We start from the raw sequence: 13,218 nt of genomic DNA, 5'->3' as shown, positions 1-13,218 counted from the left end.
TACTTTGGTTTATGATCAAATAACAGCAATACTAATGACACTCATCAGCCTCAGATGTATTGTCAGTTTAATGCTTATTAACAAATATTCGCATGCTGACACACTAAACTAAGGCTCAGCATGTTAGCATTATCACTGTAAACATGTTAGCATGTCGTCAATGTACACTTTTGGAGAATTTGGCATATACAGATCTATCCATCCACCCATCAATCTGTCTATACTGCTTATAATCAACATGACTGAGCACAGTCATGTGTGTGACTGTCAGGGCGGCATGGTAGTATTTCCAGGAGGAATGATTTAATGGAAATGTCAAGAGCAGCAGTCGCTCCAAGCAAAGGCTGAACCCTCCGATTCAATGTGAGCCACTTTACCTCAGTGGGGATGAGAGACTTGTTGTCATTCAGCTCCGGTCCCGACCGAAATCTGCTTTTATCAGAACAGGAATGGCTTTGTCACTTTTTAATGGGATTACAGCTCTTTCATTGCATATTAATTTGCCAGAAATCAATACGGGCTGTGGTTCTATTTGGGGCATTTTAAACACTTAGCTGCTCAGCGTACATTCTGCAGAAAGAGGGATGAAGAGCTAAGAAAAGAGGTTTGGAAATTAGACCTGTATATTCTGATTTCTTAAACGAAGGGATGGAATGAAAGAAACAAAGGTCAAACAGACCCATTGAAAACAAAATGGTTCATTCCAACGGGTTTATTCTTACATTATGAAATGAAATGGATGTAAAGAGGGGAGGAAAAAAGGACAGCTGAATGACTAGAAAAAAGGAAGATGGAGGGAAGGCAGGGACCCATTGGATCCCCAAATTAGTTTTTACTATACAAAACGGAAATTATCACAAATTCCTTTACTAAACAACTGTTACAAAAGTGCTTTAAAGCATCATTTTAATTAATAATAAGTTACTATCTTCATTAAAAATCCATTCCAGTATGTGATGAAGTTGCCTACAGGGTGCAAGAGCTGTCCAGGGTACTGAACCTGCATGCAAGTAATACAGTGAAAACAGTAAGAAAACTGCAAGCTTTCCAGAGGAGCAACTTTGCATTTATGTTGTTCTACAAACGACAGAAAAATTGAGTCTGCTCTGTCTTTAAAGGAACACATTGATTTTACACACCTCTAAATATATGAATGGAGAATATAAGAGCTGTAGTCCTGGTTCTACAACTCAGTAGTGTTGAGCCTTTATTGCACCGACATGGGACACGGTCCGCTCAATTACTGTGGTGACCTTCAGATGGGCGCGGTTGTTCTTATCGTGCAATCTCCACCACAATTAAAATGCGTGTTCAGAGCGACCTGTCACCGCGGCTGTTTGCCGTGCTGCTTGGCACCCTGTAGTGGAGAGGGTGACATCTATGACTCCTCGCCAAGGGAGCCCGGTAGACGCACCTAACTGTAGTTATTCTCTCAGCTCTGCCGAATAATTACACCAACCCCTGTAAGAGGAGGTTTTTTTTTTTTACCTTTCCTTTTCCTCTTTTTGCAAACGCAGCTTCAATCCGATACATTCTTATAAATGGAAGGTAAGATTCTTTTTTTTTCCCGAAAGCATCGAGTGCTGAAGTGGTGTCGGAGTGGAATTTATACGTGTCTGTGACCTCTCCTCGGTTATTTAAACAAACAACCAAATCATTGTGCCTTTTCAGGTAGAGTTATTTCCATTCATATTATTTCTTCGAGGATCCAATTCTTGCAATTTAGTCTGAATTCTCATTGTGTTGTAGCTACTTCTGCCCCGAGGACTTGCCTCTTTTAAGTTTCGGTGGATTTCTAACATGCATCGCCCGTCATGTTAGTGGCTCCTAAATTGTGATAATACAAGTCATTACTCGTAGGTCTGATTTGCACGGCGTACGGTAGTGATATACCTGGTTGTTATATGTATTACTGTGTGCCGTAGTCGACAATGTTTGAACAGCAGTCCGTTTAGGCTTGCAGCTGTTTGAGTTGGACAATTCCGTAAAAAAAGCGATGCAGCCCGTCGTTAAGTAATAATCAGGCAACTTTATATAGAAGACTCCACTTTAGTGCACTGCAGATGTGTCTCTATTTACAAATCGATTAGCATCATGCATTTAAAAATGATTCTCTTCACAGGAACAGAAGGGAGAAAGTCAATGTTCGGGGATTTTCAAAAGCATCACAGCGAGATAAAATCACTTGCTTTGTTTATTTCTAGCAACGAGTTGCATTTGAAACACAATATCCGCCACAATGGAAATAAAGATCCAGAGGCTGAATCTCCCGTTAGAATAAATGACTCTGGGGGAAGGCTGAACGTTTTGCGCAGTTGCTCATATTTAACAACCGCGTAAAACATCGATTGAAGTTGGTATTTACAAACAAGTCACTATTATCTTTAGGACCCGGCGGAGCGGTCGTATGTGTAACTGGACATAGTGGCTCCATTTGAGAAAGATTGCTTATCTCTCCCCTCCTCTCTCGTCCACAAGTCAGCTGGGCTAGGAAATCTATCCAAACAACTCAAAGAGCTGCTCTCCGACGGGATGTTTTGATGCGCGTTGATGGACTTTAATGAATTTGCGACTGTGAATCCCCTCAACGGCTATTTGAAGTATTTCTCGTGCGCCATTCCGACGAATGCTGCGCCAAGAGCCGCGCTGCGTAAAGGCAAACAGACTGTGTGGATACCAGTCGATACTCGGCGGCGTTTGTGAGCGCGAAAGAAAAGGTCTAAATGTGAGCAAGTCTCTCGGACTTTATTTGGAAGGAAGGGTTACAATAGTGGGACGTAAAAGTTAAAAGAAAAGTTGAAAGAAAGAGAACGTTGTGCTTTCCATGTGACTGCGCGCTTTCTGCGCATACAATCTCTTTTATTGATCCATCTAGTAAAATTAGAAGGACTTAGAGAGAGAAGAATCAGTCAAAGCTGCATTAAAATCTTTCTGCAACAACCCGTGGCTGTAAATAACTTGTTGAATGAGCAGCTGGTCCCTGGAGCGCATTTAAATGTGAGTATTGGTGTATTTTAAGCATTCAGGTTGCATACCGTTAGTGTATGATGGTGACAATCGCGACTAAATGGGCAATTATAGGGTAATTACAGTGGGCTGTTTCATGGGCGGAACGTTAGCCGTTATCAGGTTTGAAGTGGATTGAATGAATAAGGAATAAGCGGCTCATAACATAAAATAAACGTTCCACAGCGCTTCACCACTTTCCTCTTTGTAAAAGTTTGATTGTATTGAGGTGGTTTTCTTTGTTATGAGCTTATATATCTGGATTTCCATCGTATACACCTCATCTAAAGCTGTTGTTATTCTAAACGTATCCCCACTATCCTCAGGCGTTTAATACATTTAATAATGTGACTTTAACCTGTTGAGCAGCAAGTCAGTAAAGTCAGATAGGTGTGCCTCGCCTCTGCGCAAAATCTGACCCAGAACATACTGAGCACACACTCTGTTGTCTTAGTTGTGACAAATGGTTGCTTCCTTTGGATTCATGTAAAATGCGTATGAGCTGACAACATGTAAAATGATTGGACTTTTCCCTTGGTCCCTGTCCTGTTTATGTGATTGCATGAATGCTATGTGCTGGATTTTAAAATGTTCGCAACGTGCAACTGCGTTTTTGCATGTTGGTGGTTCAGGAGAAGAACTTTGAATAATGCATGGCATTAGATTTCATGTGTGGCAGTGGTGCAGGCAGACTGGCTCTCTGGCTGGGCTCCACACCGAGGGGACCCTCACATTGTCTCCACATCAACCGTATCTACTCATGGAGAAAGATATTTGCATGAAAGCATGCGTCACTCCTTGTTGTAAATAAAAAGTGAGTCCAATTGCAGAGGCTAAAGGTGCAGCCCTTCTACGTTAATTGCAATGTTTTGTGTTTGAACGCATCCAGTGCAGCAAGGATGCTGTTGAGAGACAAAGAAACGGAGAGGGTTTGAAGAGAGAAAGCAGGACTGAGAAACTGAATGAGAGACACATAGAGAGAGAGAATGAAGGCGTGAAAGACAATAAGGAGACAAATACATGCCAGTACAGACATGTTTCTGCTTGCCAGTTGATCCCACTGGGACTCATATTGAAGGGTTGGTTCTTGGCACAGAGAGCGTTGGAAGCATTAACCCGTTTATTGTTGCACTCATCAGCCAGCCACAAAGCATCAGTCTGCTCAAACTGGCTGTGGATCAGCAGTTACTGGTTGGAAGTCAGCGAAATCAATGAACACAATGAGGCGGTATTGTATCTGTGCACATCCAAAACCCTGACCAGGTGCTCGATACAGAAACAAAATAGCAATTGTTGCAGGATGAACCACAGAAGGAGCAACTGTTGAGGCTGTCAGATGTTTTTGGTTTGCTTTTATTCTAAAATCAATAAAAGTGTCATCTACAAATCACCGAGGTCAATGTTTAAGGCACTGGTCGTCCAGTGTGGAGCTTGTGAGCAGTTTTTGTGTCCTGCATTTCAGCACCACGGACAGCTCCCCTCCACTTTACCCTGTATGGGAGCCAAGAGGCGATCAGAAAGCCACACTCGGAGAAAGAGCATAGCCACACACAGGATTACTATAAAATGAATGGAATACATCCACCATGGTTTTTAAGAGACTGGCTGGGAATTTGTAACCAATATAAGCCACGGGGCACGGCTGCCTGCTGACTTTTAAAACACTCTGCCATGCTTGAGCTGCCCAGGGGATGGAATGCAAGCGGACACAAGGGGGTGTTTCAGAGGCTTCGAAAACAAGTGAAGGAAAAGAGAGAGAGGGAGGGAGAGAGAGAGGGTGAGGTGGTCTAAGCTCTAGGCTCTCTCTCTCCCCCTGCATACGGAGAGCTGCTCAAATATTGATGACATTTAATATAGAATCTGACTTCATATTTTTTCTCAGTGAAATTATGACATTCCTGTGCTTCTCCTTGCATTCCGAGTGCCACTGGGTATGCGGTATAGATGCTGGGGCAGGGAAAGCCAGGGTAGAAGATTCTAATGTGGCTGTATATTGCATTCATACTTTTACTGTGTAATTTTAACGAAAGATTTGGCGTCTTTTTTTTTAAATATTTTGACCCCTATAGTTTCTGGTGACAAATCAGCATTCTAAATGGTTACCTATTCTATGCAGAAATAATCTATTGTGTGCAGTACTGACTTTGTATCACAGGCTATTTTCTCTTTCCTGTCACCTTAGTAGTGCTCTGATGTTGAATGGTATCTGTCAACGGAGGTGCATTGAGCATCCTGTCACCTTCCTTTCATTTGTATAGGTTTCATTACTCCATGTGATTAAGTCCAATATTCCCGTGGTCAGCTCCATTTTCTGTCGTTTATTAGCTGTGAATGTTCCCCGTTAAATAAAAATAAGATAAGCGACCTCTACAACACGGCAGCTGATTGCACTGTCTTTATAATGAAAGTCAACCTCCGTATTATGAAAGAGGGTATGTCTAGGTGTGTGCGAGTGCATGTGTGTGGCCATGGGAGTTGGGAAGGGTCCATCTCATATCACGTCTCTGATCTAGAACTCACATTTAAATGTATACATTTTGCCATACATAGACACATCCCCATGAAAGAAATGGCTTATTCATCACTCAGACCGCCAGCTGTGTTATCAAATTTGGAATTGGCCTTTTCTTCGGAGTCTTTTTGATTGGCATGAGCACGTTTAAAGTGTATAGGGCTTTTTCCAACCAGTTTCTTCCTCTCAGTCCCACCTGAGGTCTGTCGAATGAAGCCTGCCCTCCATACCTCCTGACATGGCTCACTTTGAAGAGTGTGTCGAGCCTGAATGGCAGCGCAGATCACTTTTTCTGGCTCAGATGAACATCTGTCATTACAGCTGGAATGTATTCAAGCCTGTAGTCATTTTGTAAAATGGGCATTATGTTAGGAGAAGGGACGCAGTAATTGCCTTAGATGTGGTCAAAATGTTCATTCCAAGACTAGATGGCCAAGTTAAAATACTGAATTCTAATGCCTCCATATGCCAGCAGGGAGCACAGAAACCAGCCTGCATGTGTGAGCCGTACCAACTCATTAGGAGGAATATTTATTTCCCAAATCTGATCTGGATCTTTCTCCTTTCACACGATAAACTTTATCTCCTTCTGTTAATTAATTTGATTTGACTTGATAATATTGTGATAAAAACTGTAATCTCATGACACAAATGCAAAAGGAGCACTTTCCTCTGCACAAAAAAAATGCTTCAAACCACATATTACCTAAAACTATTTATTTCAGCAGTGACCGTCGGTCACAGCTCTAGCCTGCAGGGCAGAGAGTAAAGCTGTTCACTGGAAAGTTTCTGGCTCCACTGCATGTAGCAGCTGGTTGTGCCAGGCATGTTTTGAAGTCTGACTCTGCGTTACAAATGTGATGTGACATTGCAAACCTGTAATGGGCATTTAAAGAGGATAACTCTACATGCTCGTTGAAATTGTGCCCTCAGTGGGAAGAGGTTCAATTGAAATGTAAGTAAATGTTTCACTCACGGCAACATAGACTTATTTTCACAAAAGAACGTCAACAGTAACTTAACTCCTATTTACAGAGGCATTACTCTATTGCAGGCAGCTGAATATAGCTGCTCAATTTTATTTCCTCCACTATCGCACACGTTATACCCGAGACATGTAGATCGTGTGGGTCTCCACTGACTGCTGCCAGGCTCCATTACCTGATGAATAAGGCCATGACTGATGGCTTGCGATAGCTCAGAGAAACGTACAATCCCTCAAATAGACCATTTCTGTCTCCCAGTTTTACTTTAAATATTTCCCAAATGGCTCTGAAGGCATTGGTACAACCGCAACTCCACATTCGGCTGTAAAGGAGCAAGAGAATTGGGAAAAGCGATAACTTAAATGCTCTGACCTGACACATGGAAATAAGCCTTTTTGTATGAAAATCAAATGGAGATTAGGCTTTGCAGAACAAGCTCGATCTAGATTGTATACAGTGATTTTGGCAAGGTTATTATTGAGGGATACATATAAACAGTGGAATGCTTTGTGTTAGTGTATACATTATGTATGTAGGTGTGAGTAGTAGTAGGTAGTGAGACACACTGCTTATCCACTTCAGTGCCTTTCAACCATGTAGAACATCTGTCAGTATTACAGTAATAATAACAGTGTTTCAAATGTTTTCTGTGGTCTGTTTAATTCACCAAACTGTATTTTTCTCCTGTCTTTTAGGATGCTGCAAAAAAACCAATTGGCAGGAGATCAAGCTAAGACATCTGACAGCCACTGACTTATGAGGAGTGTCACTCCTCTCTGCACATCACATCTGACCGTCGGTTGACCCTTTCACCAACGCCCAACACTTGTGAAGAAGCTCCCTTGTTGACACACCTCATCGGCCGGGCAGAAGTGGCAGCATTCAATTACAGAACAACTGAATGGTGGCTAATCGTTGCCTGAAGCCGCTCACACATAAGTAGCAACATGCTGCCACAGTTCCCAAATGCCCTGTTGCACCTCTCAAAGTTAAATTAGAAAATTCTCAGAAGATATTGTCCTGTTTGTGACGAAGCAGCAGCTGTCAAGACAAAAATAAGAAGTTTCTACAGAAACCATACACAACGAGACCAGCGATGCTTTGGCCTGTATTGTTCACTCTGCAAGCTGTGTGCACCAGTGTGTCACATGCCATGCAACATTACCCGGCGGCCTGGGGACACTATGACGTGTGCAAGTCCCAGATCTATACAGAGGAGGGCCTGGCGTGGGACTACATGGCCTGTCAGCCAGAAGCCACCGACATGACAAAGTACCTGCGAGTGGCCCTCGACCCCCCAAATATCACGTGTGGAGATCCGCCTGAAACGTACTGCGCTTTGGTGAGTCGTAACCTCGCCTGTCCCGTGATGGAGACAAATGAGGCTGTAGGCAGGATCACACAGCAGACTGGGTCAGGGATAGAGAGCAGTGCATACAAGGCAACGCGCTGCCACTGCAGCAGAGATTAATCTGCACACCGGGTCTTGTGCATTAGGACACAAGTGCTAACATGCAGCAGCACAGTCACAAGTCAACATATATGCACAAATCTTGGAGAAACAGGTGTAAAGATACATGCACATGCATACATGATGACATACGTGTACGGTACAAATACGCAACAGGTCACAGAGAGTGAATAACAATAACAACACATTTCTGAGCTCATCTGTCTGGTCTAGCTGAAATAAATGTGAAGTGTCCTATTTCGGATAGTACTGAGGTTCATCCCAACACAATGTCACAAATGTCTTGTGTATATATCTTGTAAATTCTATGGAGCCACAGACAATTTTATAGATGCGAAATCAACCTTCTTTTGCAATCTCTTTGCGCTCCCTAGATACATTTTGTACTCGCGCAAAACACCGCAAACAATTGCAGAATTTAAGTATTGTTCCTTTGTCCTGCTCTTTAAATAAATGTATAAATATGCAGCATACTGTCATAACAATATTGTGATATTGGATTTTGCCAACCACTCCGACATTCATGAGCACACATTGAACATATGAGTGCACGTACACAGTCAAACCACACACACACACACACACACACACACAGGGGGATGATCGGCATTAACAGTGACAGGGTAATTGTACTGATGCAGTTATTATGCACTACATGCTTACCTCAATGTTCAGCGTTGTGGTTCAATTGGTCCTTATCAACCATTATCAACAGTTCAACCCCAGGTTCCATTTGTTTAGAATCACACTCAAAGTAAAAGCAGGAGCTCATAGGCTTTAAAGTGCTTCATTAAAAGCTGTGTGCGTGCCCGCAGAGAGCTCCTGGAGTAAATATTTACCAATTAAAACGGGCATCTTTAAAAGGAGAGTTTTTATCCTCGCAGCTCCAGATGGCATTGGGACATTTAATGCCACTGTAGGATGAAAAAGAAGCCGGCCGCCAGTCGTGTGTGACGTTCTGTGAAGCTTTATATCAAAACGAACAGTGAGATCTCTATCAGCCCAGTAGATTATCCTAAATACGCAACATTAACATAACACAGGCAATATAAAGAGCAGAATAGAGACAGGGGGAGTCAAAGTGGTAAGACTGGTACTTAATTTGACTGCATAAACTGTTGGCGGTTAAAGATGCTTTGTCCATTTTAGTTTTTTAGTTATAATTTCATATTCAGTATACTGCATTGACATTGCCTACATTATTTTCATAATGTATCACTTCATACTGACTATATTTCTTTGTCAGGATATGTTGTATACTTACTGTTACACAATTAAATTATTACATTTATAGATAAAACTACTTCGAGTAAATGTGAAACTGATTACTCACCAGTGTTGTCAACAAAAAAAGTCCAATTGTACTATTTGTGTTCTAGACAAAGATTATCTAGCTGCCATAATAAGACATAAGGGATCCTGTTCATCTCATGGATAGAATATAACATTTCTCATCCCCAAACGTTCCTACGTGTATTTTCAAGCGTTGCCTCGACTCGACTAAAAGGTTATGGTTACGTGACTGTTCTGATGTCTCTATATCTGGATGTCAGGATGCCAGGATCATCTCTGACATAAATTTGAGGTCATCATTGTCCAGATGATCAAATACACCGGCTCCTCCAGCACTCGCTTAAACGACTGTTGTGCGTTTGATCTGTTTACATTCTCGGCTGTCACAAAGGCAGACTGACACTGGTGACCTTATCCACCTGTGCTTCCTGAGAGTTTGTTGGAGATGAGAGCGGCATGCAAATGAGCTCTTTTAGTCAATCACCAAGTTGCCTGCAGTGAGCCTAGTCTAATCACTTTCCCCAGGAGTTGGTTTCCCTCGTAGCGGATGGTCAAAAAATTCCGGTCGGCTCATTGCCTGTCCCTTCTCTCTGTCTTGTGCTTATGATTCCCATCTTTGTCGCTCAAGGATGTGTGTTTGGTTTTTTTGTCAAAAATAAGCTCTGCTGAATATAGTTATGACACAGTCTTTTGCTCATGAAAAGGGCATTAATCATTTAAGAGTGGATTTATACATTAAGGTTTGAGGTTGTTTATTTCTTGGATGAAATGGTAAATACACCCTTTTGGTTTTAGTTCTAATACCAGGGGCTGTTTTCTCCAAGAATGTTTAGGACAAGTGATAAAGGGAGTCCAGAATAAACAGTGTGTAGGACAGGTGTTCTGCATCAGGGAGTTAGCCCCGTTTTTATTTTTAGCTGCAGGCCTTCGGGGGTTCTTCGAAATGTGTTGGTATTAAGGCTGTTCTCCTGTGGTGCACTGTGGCATTGTCACTCACTATCACTCAACAACGTTTTACGGGCTTTTTCAACTAAGAGGCAGTGTGCAAGCTAAAACATTGAAATACATATGATGTCATTTAAGAGGAAAGCTGGATTAATTGCCATTCTTTTTCCAGAATTGTATAATATTTCAAAGTCATGCATTCTGTTGTAACTAATGGAGAAAAAGGTTTTTTTCATATTCAGCATTTTCATGGATTAATACAAATTATCCAATTAGACCCATTTGAATGGTTGTAGGCGAGACCATTAATACAGTATCGCACCACATGCACCCTAATAGCTGTTAATGCAAAGAACGCCTGCTGAACGTCGTCTGCATCTGAAACCTCCCATAATATTTTTTTTATATGGTTAACAGACACAAGAGCATATTTAATGTCAGCATTCCTCCCTCTCTTAAATCCAAATCAGGTTGGCTTTGCAGGATTTAATGGCAATTCACAAAAGTAGCAGGCCATTACATCGTCTTCTTTGAGAGAGAAGGTTTAATTTTCATGCAATTTAGAGTCAAACCAAATCCTTGGCGGTTGTCAAGTAATCGGCACGGGCGTATTTATTCCACAAAATGTAAATAAGCGTTTGGCAGATGGCTGCCCCAACATCTTGAAATTCTCACAATCTGAATCTTCTGGGTAAATACATTCTGTTTTGTTAAGCAGACCACCCTGACAAGCGTTTCTAACTGAGACTGCCATGGTGGAGTAGTGTTTGGATTAGTACCCTGCTCATGAGAGAACTTTTCTCCCAGTGGTTTGAAATGTGGCAGGGAAAATCCACATTTGAGAGAAACTCTGTTCTCCAACAACATCTACGGGGATCTGGCAGTAGATCTAAATGAATGAATGTGACTGTTGAGTTAGGCGTCATCGGCCCACACGATCTACAGCCCTGCTGATTCATCCGCATTACGTTGGCAATTGTATAAACATTTGTGAGACTGATTCAGTAATGGTGCTTATTCCAGCAACTCTGAGTCTAACTGGGTAGATTCTTGTAATTCCTCTGAACTTTATTCGGTTCTCTCAGAATGGATGAAAGGAGTTACGGCTGCCAGTTCACCACACAGCCCCCCTCTGAGGCTTAGGAAGGAAGACGAGACGAGAGCTCCCACTAAGCTGCCCGGAGACTGCCACGTTATTGACAGTCAATGCAGCAGACTTATCTTTGCTGGCAATGATGGGTCATTGTGAACTTTTAATCTGTCTGACATGCCCGCAAGAATTGACGTAATAGATTTCAAATTAATTGATTATAGACAAGAGAAAGGAAAGTAACCGTTGTGAGGTCATTGACAGAAATAGTGAGTCTGCAGAATGGCTGGTGCCTCAACTCTATCTCATGAAAAATATGTTTTCATATATACTACTAACTTGCTTTGGCAGTTACATTTTGGAGGAAACGTAATTGCTGCCTGGATTAAGTTCACTGGCTAGTTTCAGAAGTATAACCGGAGACAAAAGTTTGTATCCTATGTGCTACGCCAGGACTTGGCAAAGATCATCTATCACAATACAGGTCTTTCATATCGCGATAAAGACATAACATAGCATGTTGTCTGGTAATTCAATAGATATTTTATATGAATTAACCACATGGTCTTGTACACCCCTGTGTAAACACTTGACAAAAGAAGAGTATTTTCCCATTTAACTAATAGATTTCTTTGACAAAATTGTGGTTATTATCAATTTAGACAACTTATTTCTGTATCATGATAGGATTCCATTGAAAAACGATAAATTATCATATTGAATTATCAATTATTATTGATTATTACCAATAAGACATGGGTAAGGTTTGGCAAAGGTTGGGGTTTAGGTTAAATACTCAAAATGTAAATGCATTTGTCCGTCTAGTCATTGATGACATTTTCTTTAACATTAACCAAGACCACAATCGCTCCTTAAAGCTGCCCTAATAATCTTTATATCAACAATGGAAAAAATGACTACTGGTAATGTGAAAGTTGTATTTTCATGTCTATTAATTTAGACATTAACCTGCCTCCAAGTGACGACTTAACGAAGTGCTTCAAGTTGCCAAGATATAACCTTAATGCTTATTCATGTTTCAGTAAAACGTTGACAGTGACAGAATACAAGCTGAGTTCTTACCATAGCGGTCCAGGGCCTTGGGTGCAGGTCATCCCCTTTCTCTCCCCTGCCTCCAAGCTCTCTATTTAAGAAAGCAGAAATGGCAACAAAACTTTAAAATGCATTGTGAGTGACAGTGAAAATATATTTGCTAATGCGAACTGGTCACGTGAACTTTTAGGATACAGGTTTGAGTTCCCTGATTATACTAAAAGTGTCCAAGAAGCCAACTTATCTGTTTTTGAGCCTATAGATAAGCCCAAAATCAGTCCCTTTTCCATTCATTCACTGCTGCCTATATCATAGACAATATGTAGTTTACTCTGTAGTGAGAAGTCAGTTGAGATTTCTCATGAATTGTCATCACTGACAGGTAAAGTGAACCTACAATTTATGTTATGTTAGCAGAAAGTAGCGTAGTGTACACCACTTTTCCCATTCTGTTGAGGACTTTTTAAAGGGCTGAGTTATTCTATATGATAGGAAGTGATTTCTAACATGTCTGTGACAAACAAGTCTGAGCATCTCGAGTTGTTTAAATGACCGAGCAGTTCAGAGGTCACACCAGAAACTGCCTCTTTGATCCCTACACCCTTCCTTCTTTTATTTGTTTGGGGACAGGAAACAGTTGGAGCGTTTAGCTTCCTGTCAACCCTGTGCCCTTGACTGTGTTCTGAACTGGCCCTGCCCAGCACATCATCACCGCACCACTGCGTACCATGACACCGAGATGACATGCAACATGTCCCCTGACTCCAGGAGAGAGAGGGGGGGGGGGGGGGGGGGGGGGGGAGGTGTTTTTTTTTCGCACCCCCCCCCTTTTTTTTCCCCTGTTTTTTTTTTTTTCCTTTCT

General features: G+C 41.7%; 1 protein-coding gene across 6 annotated transcripts in view; it reads left to right on the top strand.

Annotated features, from left to right (window-relative positions):
• The first annotated feature begins 1,293 nt into the window (after positions 1 to 1,293).
• Positions 1,294 to 13,218, top strand: part of LOC116393135 (netrin-G1-like) — a 53,675-nt gene continuing 41,750 nt past the window's right edge. For 2 of the 6 annotated variants that reach the window (XM_031865179.1, XM_031865175.1), the window contains exons 1-2: positions 2,445 to 2,997; positions 7,200 to 7,846. In XM_031865179.1, coding sequence (XP_031721039.1) covers positions 7,601 to 7,846 — 246 coding nt within the window. In that variant the 5' untranslated portion in view covers positions 2,445 to 2,997; positions 7,200 to 7,600. Of the gene's footprint in view, positions 1,549 to 1,636; positions 1,672 to 2,444; positions 2,998 to 7,199; positions 7,847 to 13,218 lie in introns of those variants that run through there. The other 4 variants (XM_031865176.1, XM_031865178.1, XM_031865177.1 and 1 more) reach the window with 4 other exon arrangements.

The sequence above is a fragment of the Anarrhichthys ocellatus genome, unplaced genomic scaffold (genome assembly GCF_004355925.1).
Source record: "Anarrhichthys ocellatus isolate YVR2014 unplaced genomic scaffold, GSC_Weel_1.0 scaffold32, whole genome shotgun sequence".
NCBI lineage: Eukaryota > Metazoa > Chordata > Actinopteri > Perciformes > Anarhichadidae > Anarrhichthys > Anarrhichthys ocellatus.
Note: the sequence above shows the minus strand (reverse complement) of the source record. Positions and strands in the feature narration are given on the sequence as shown.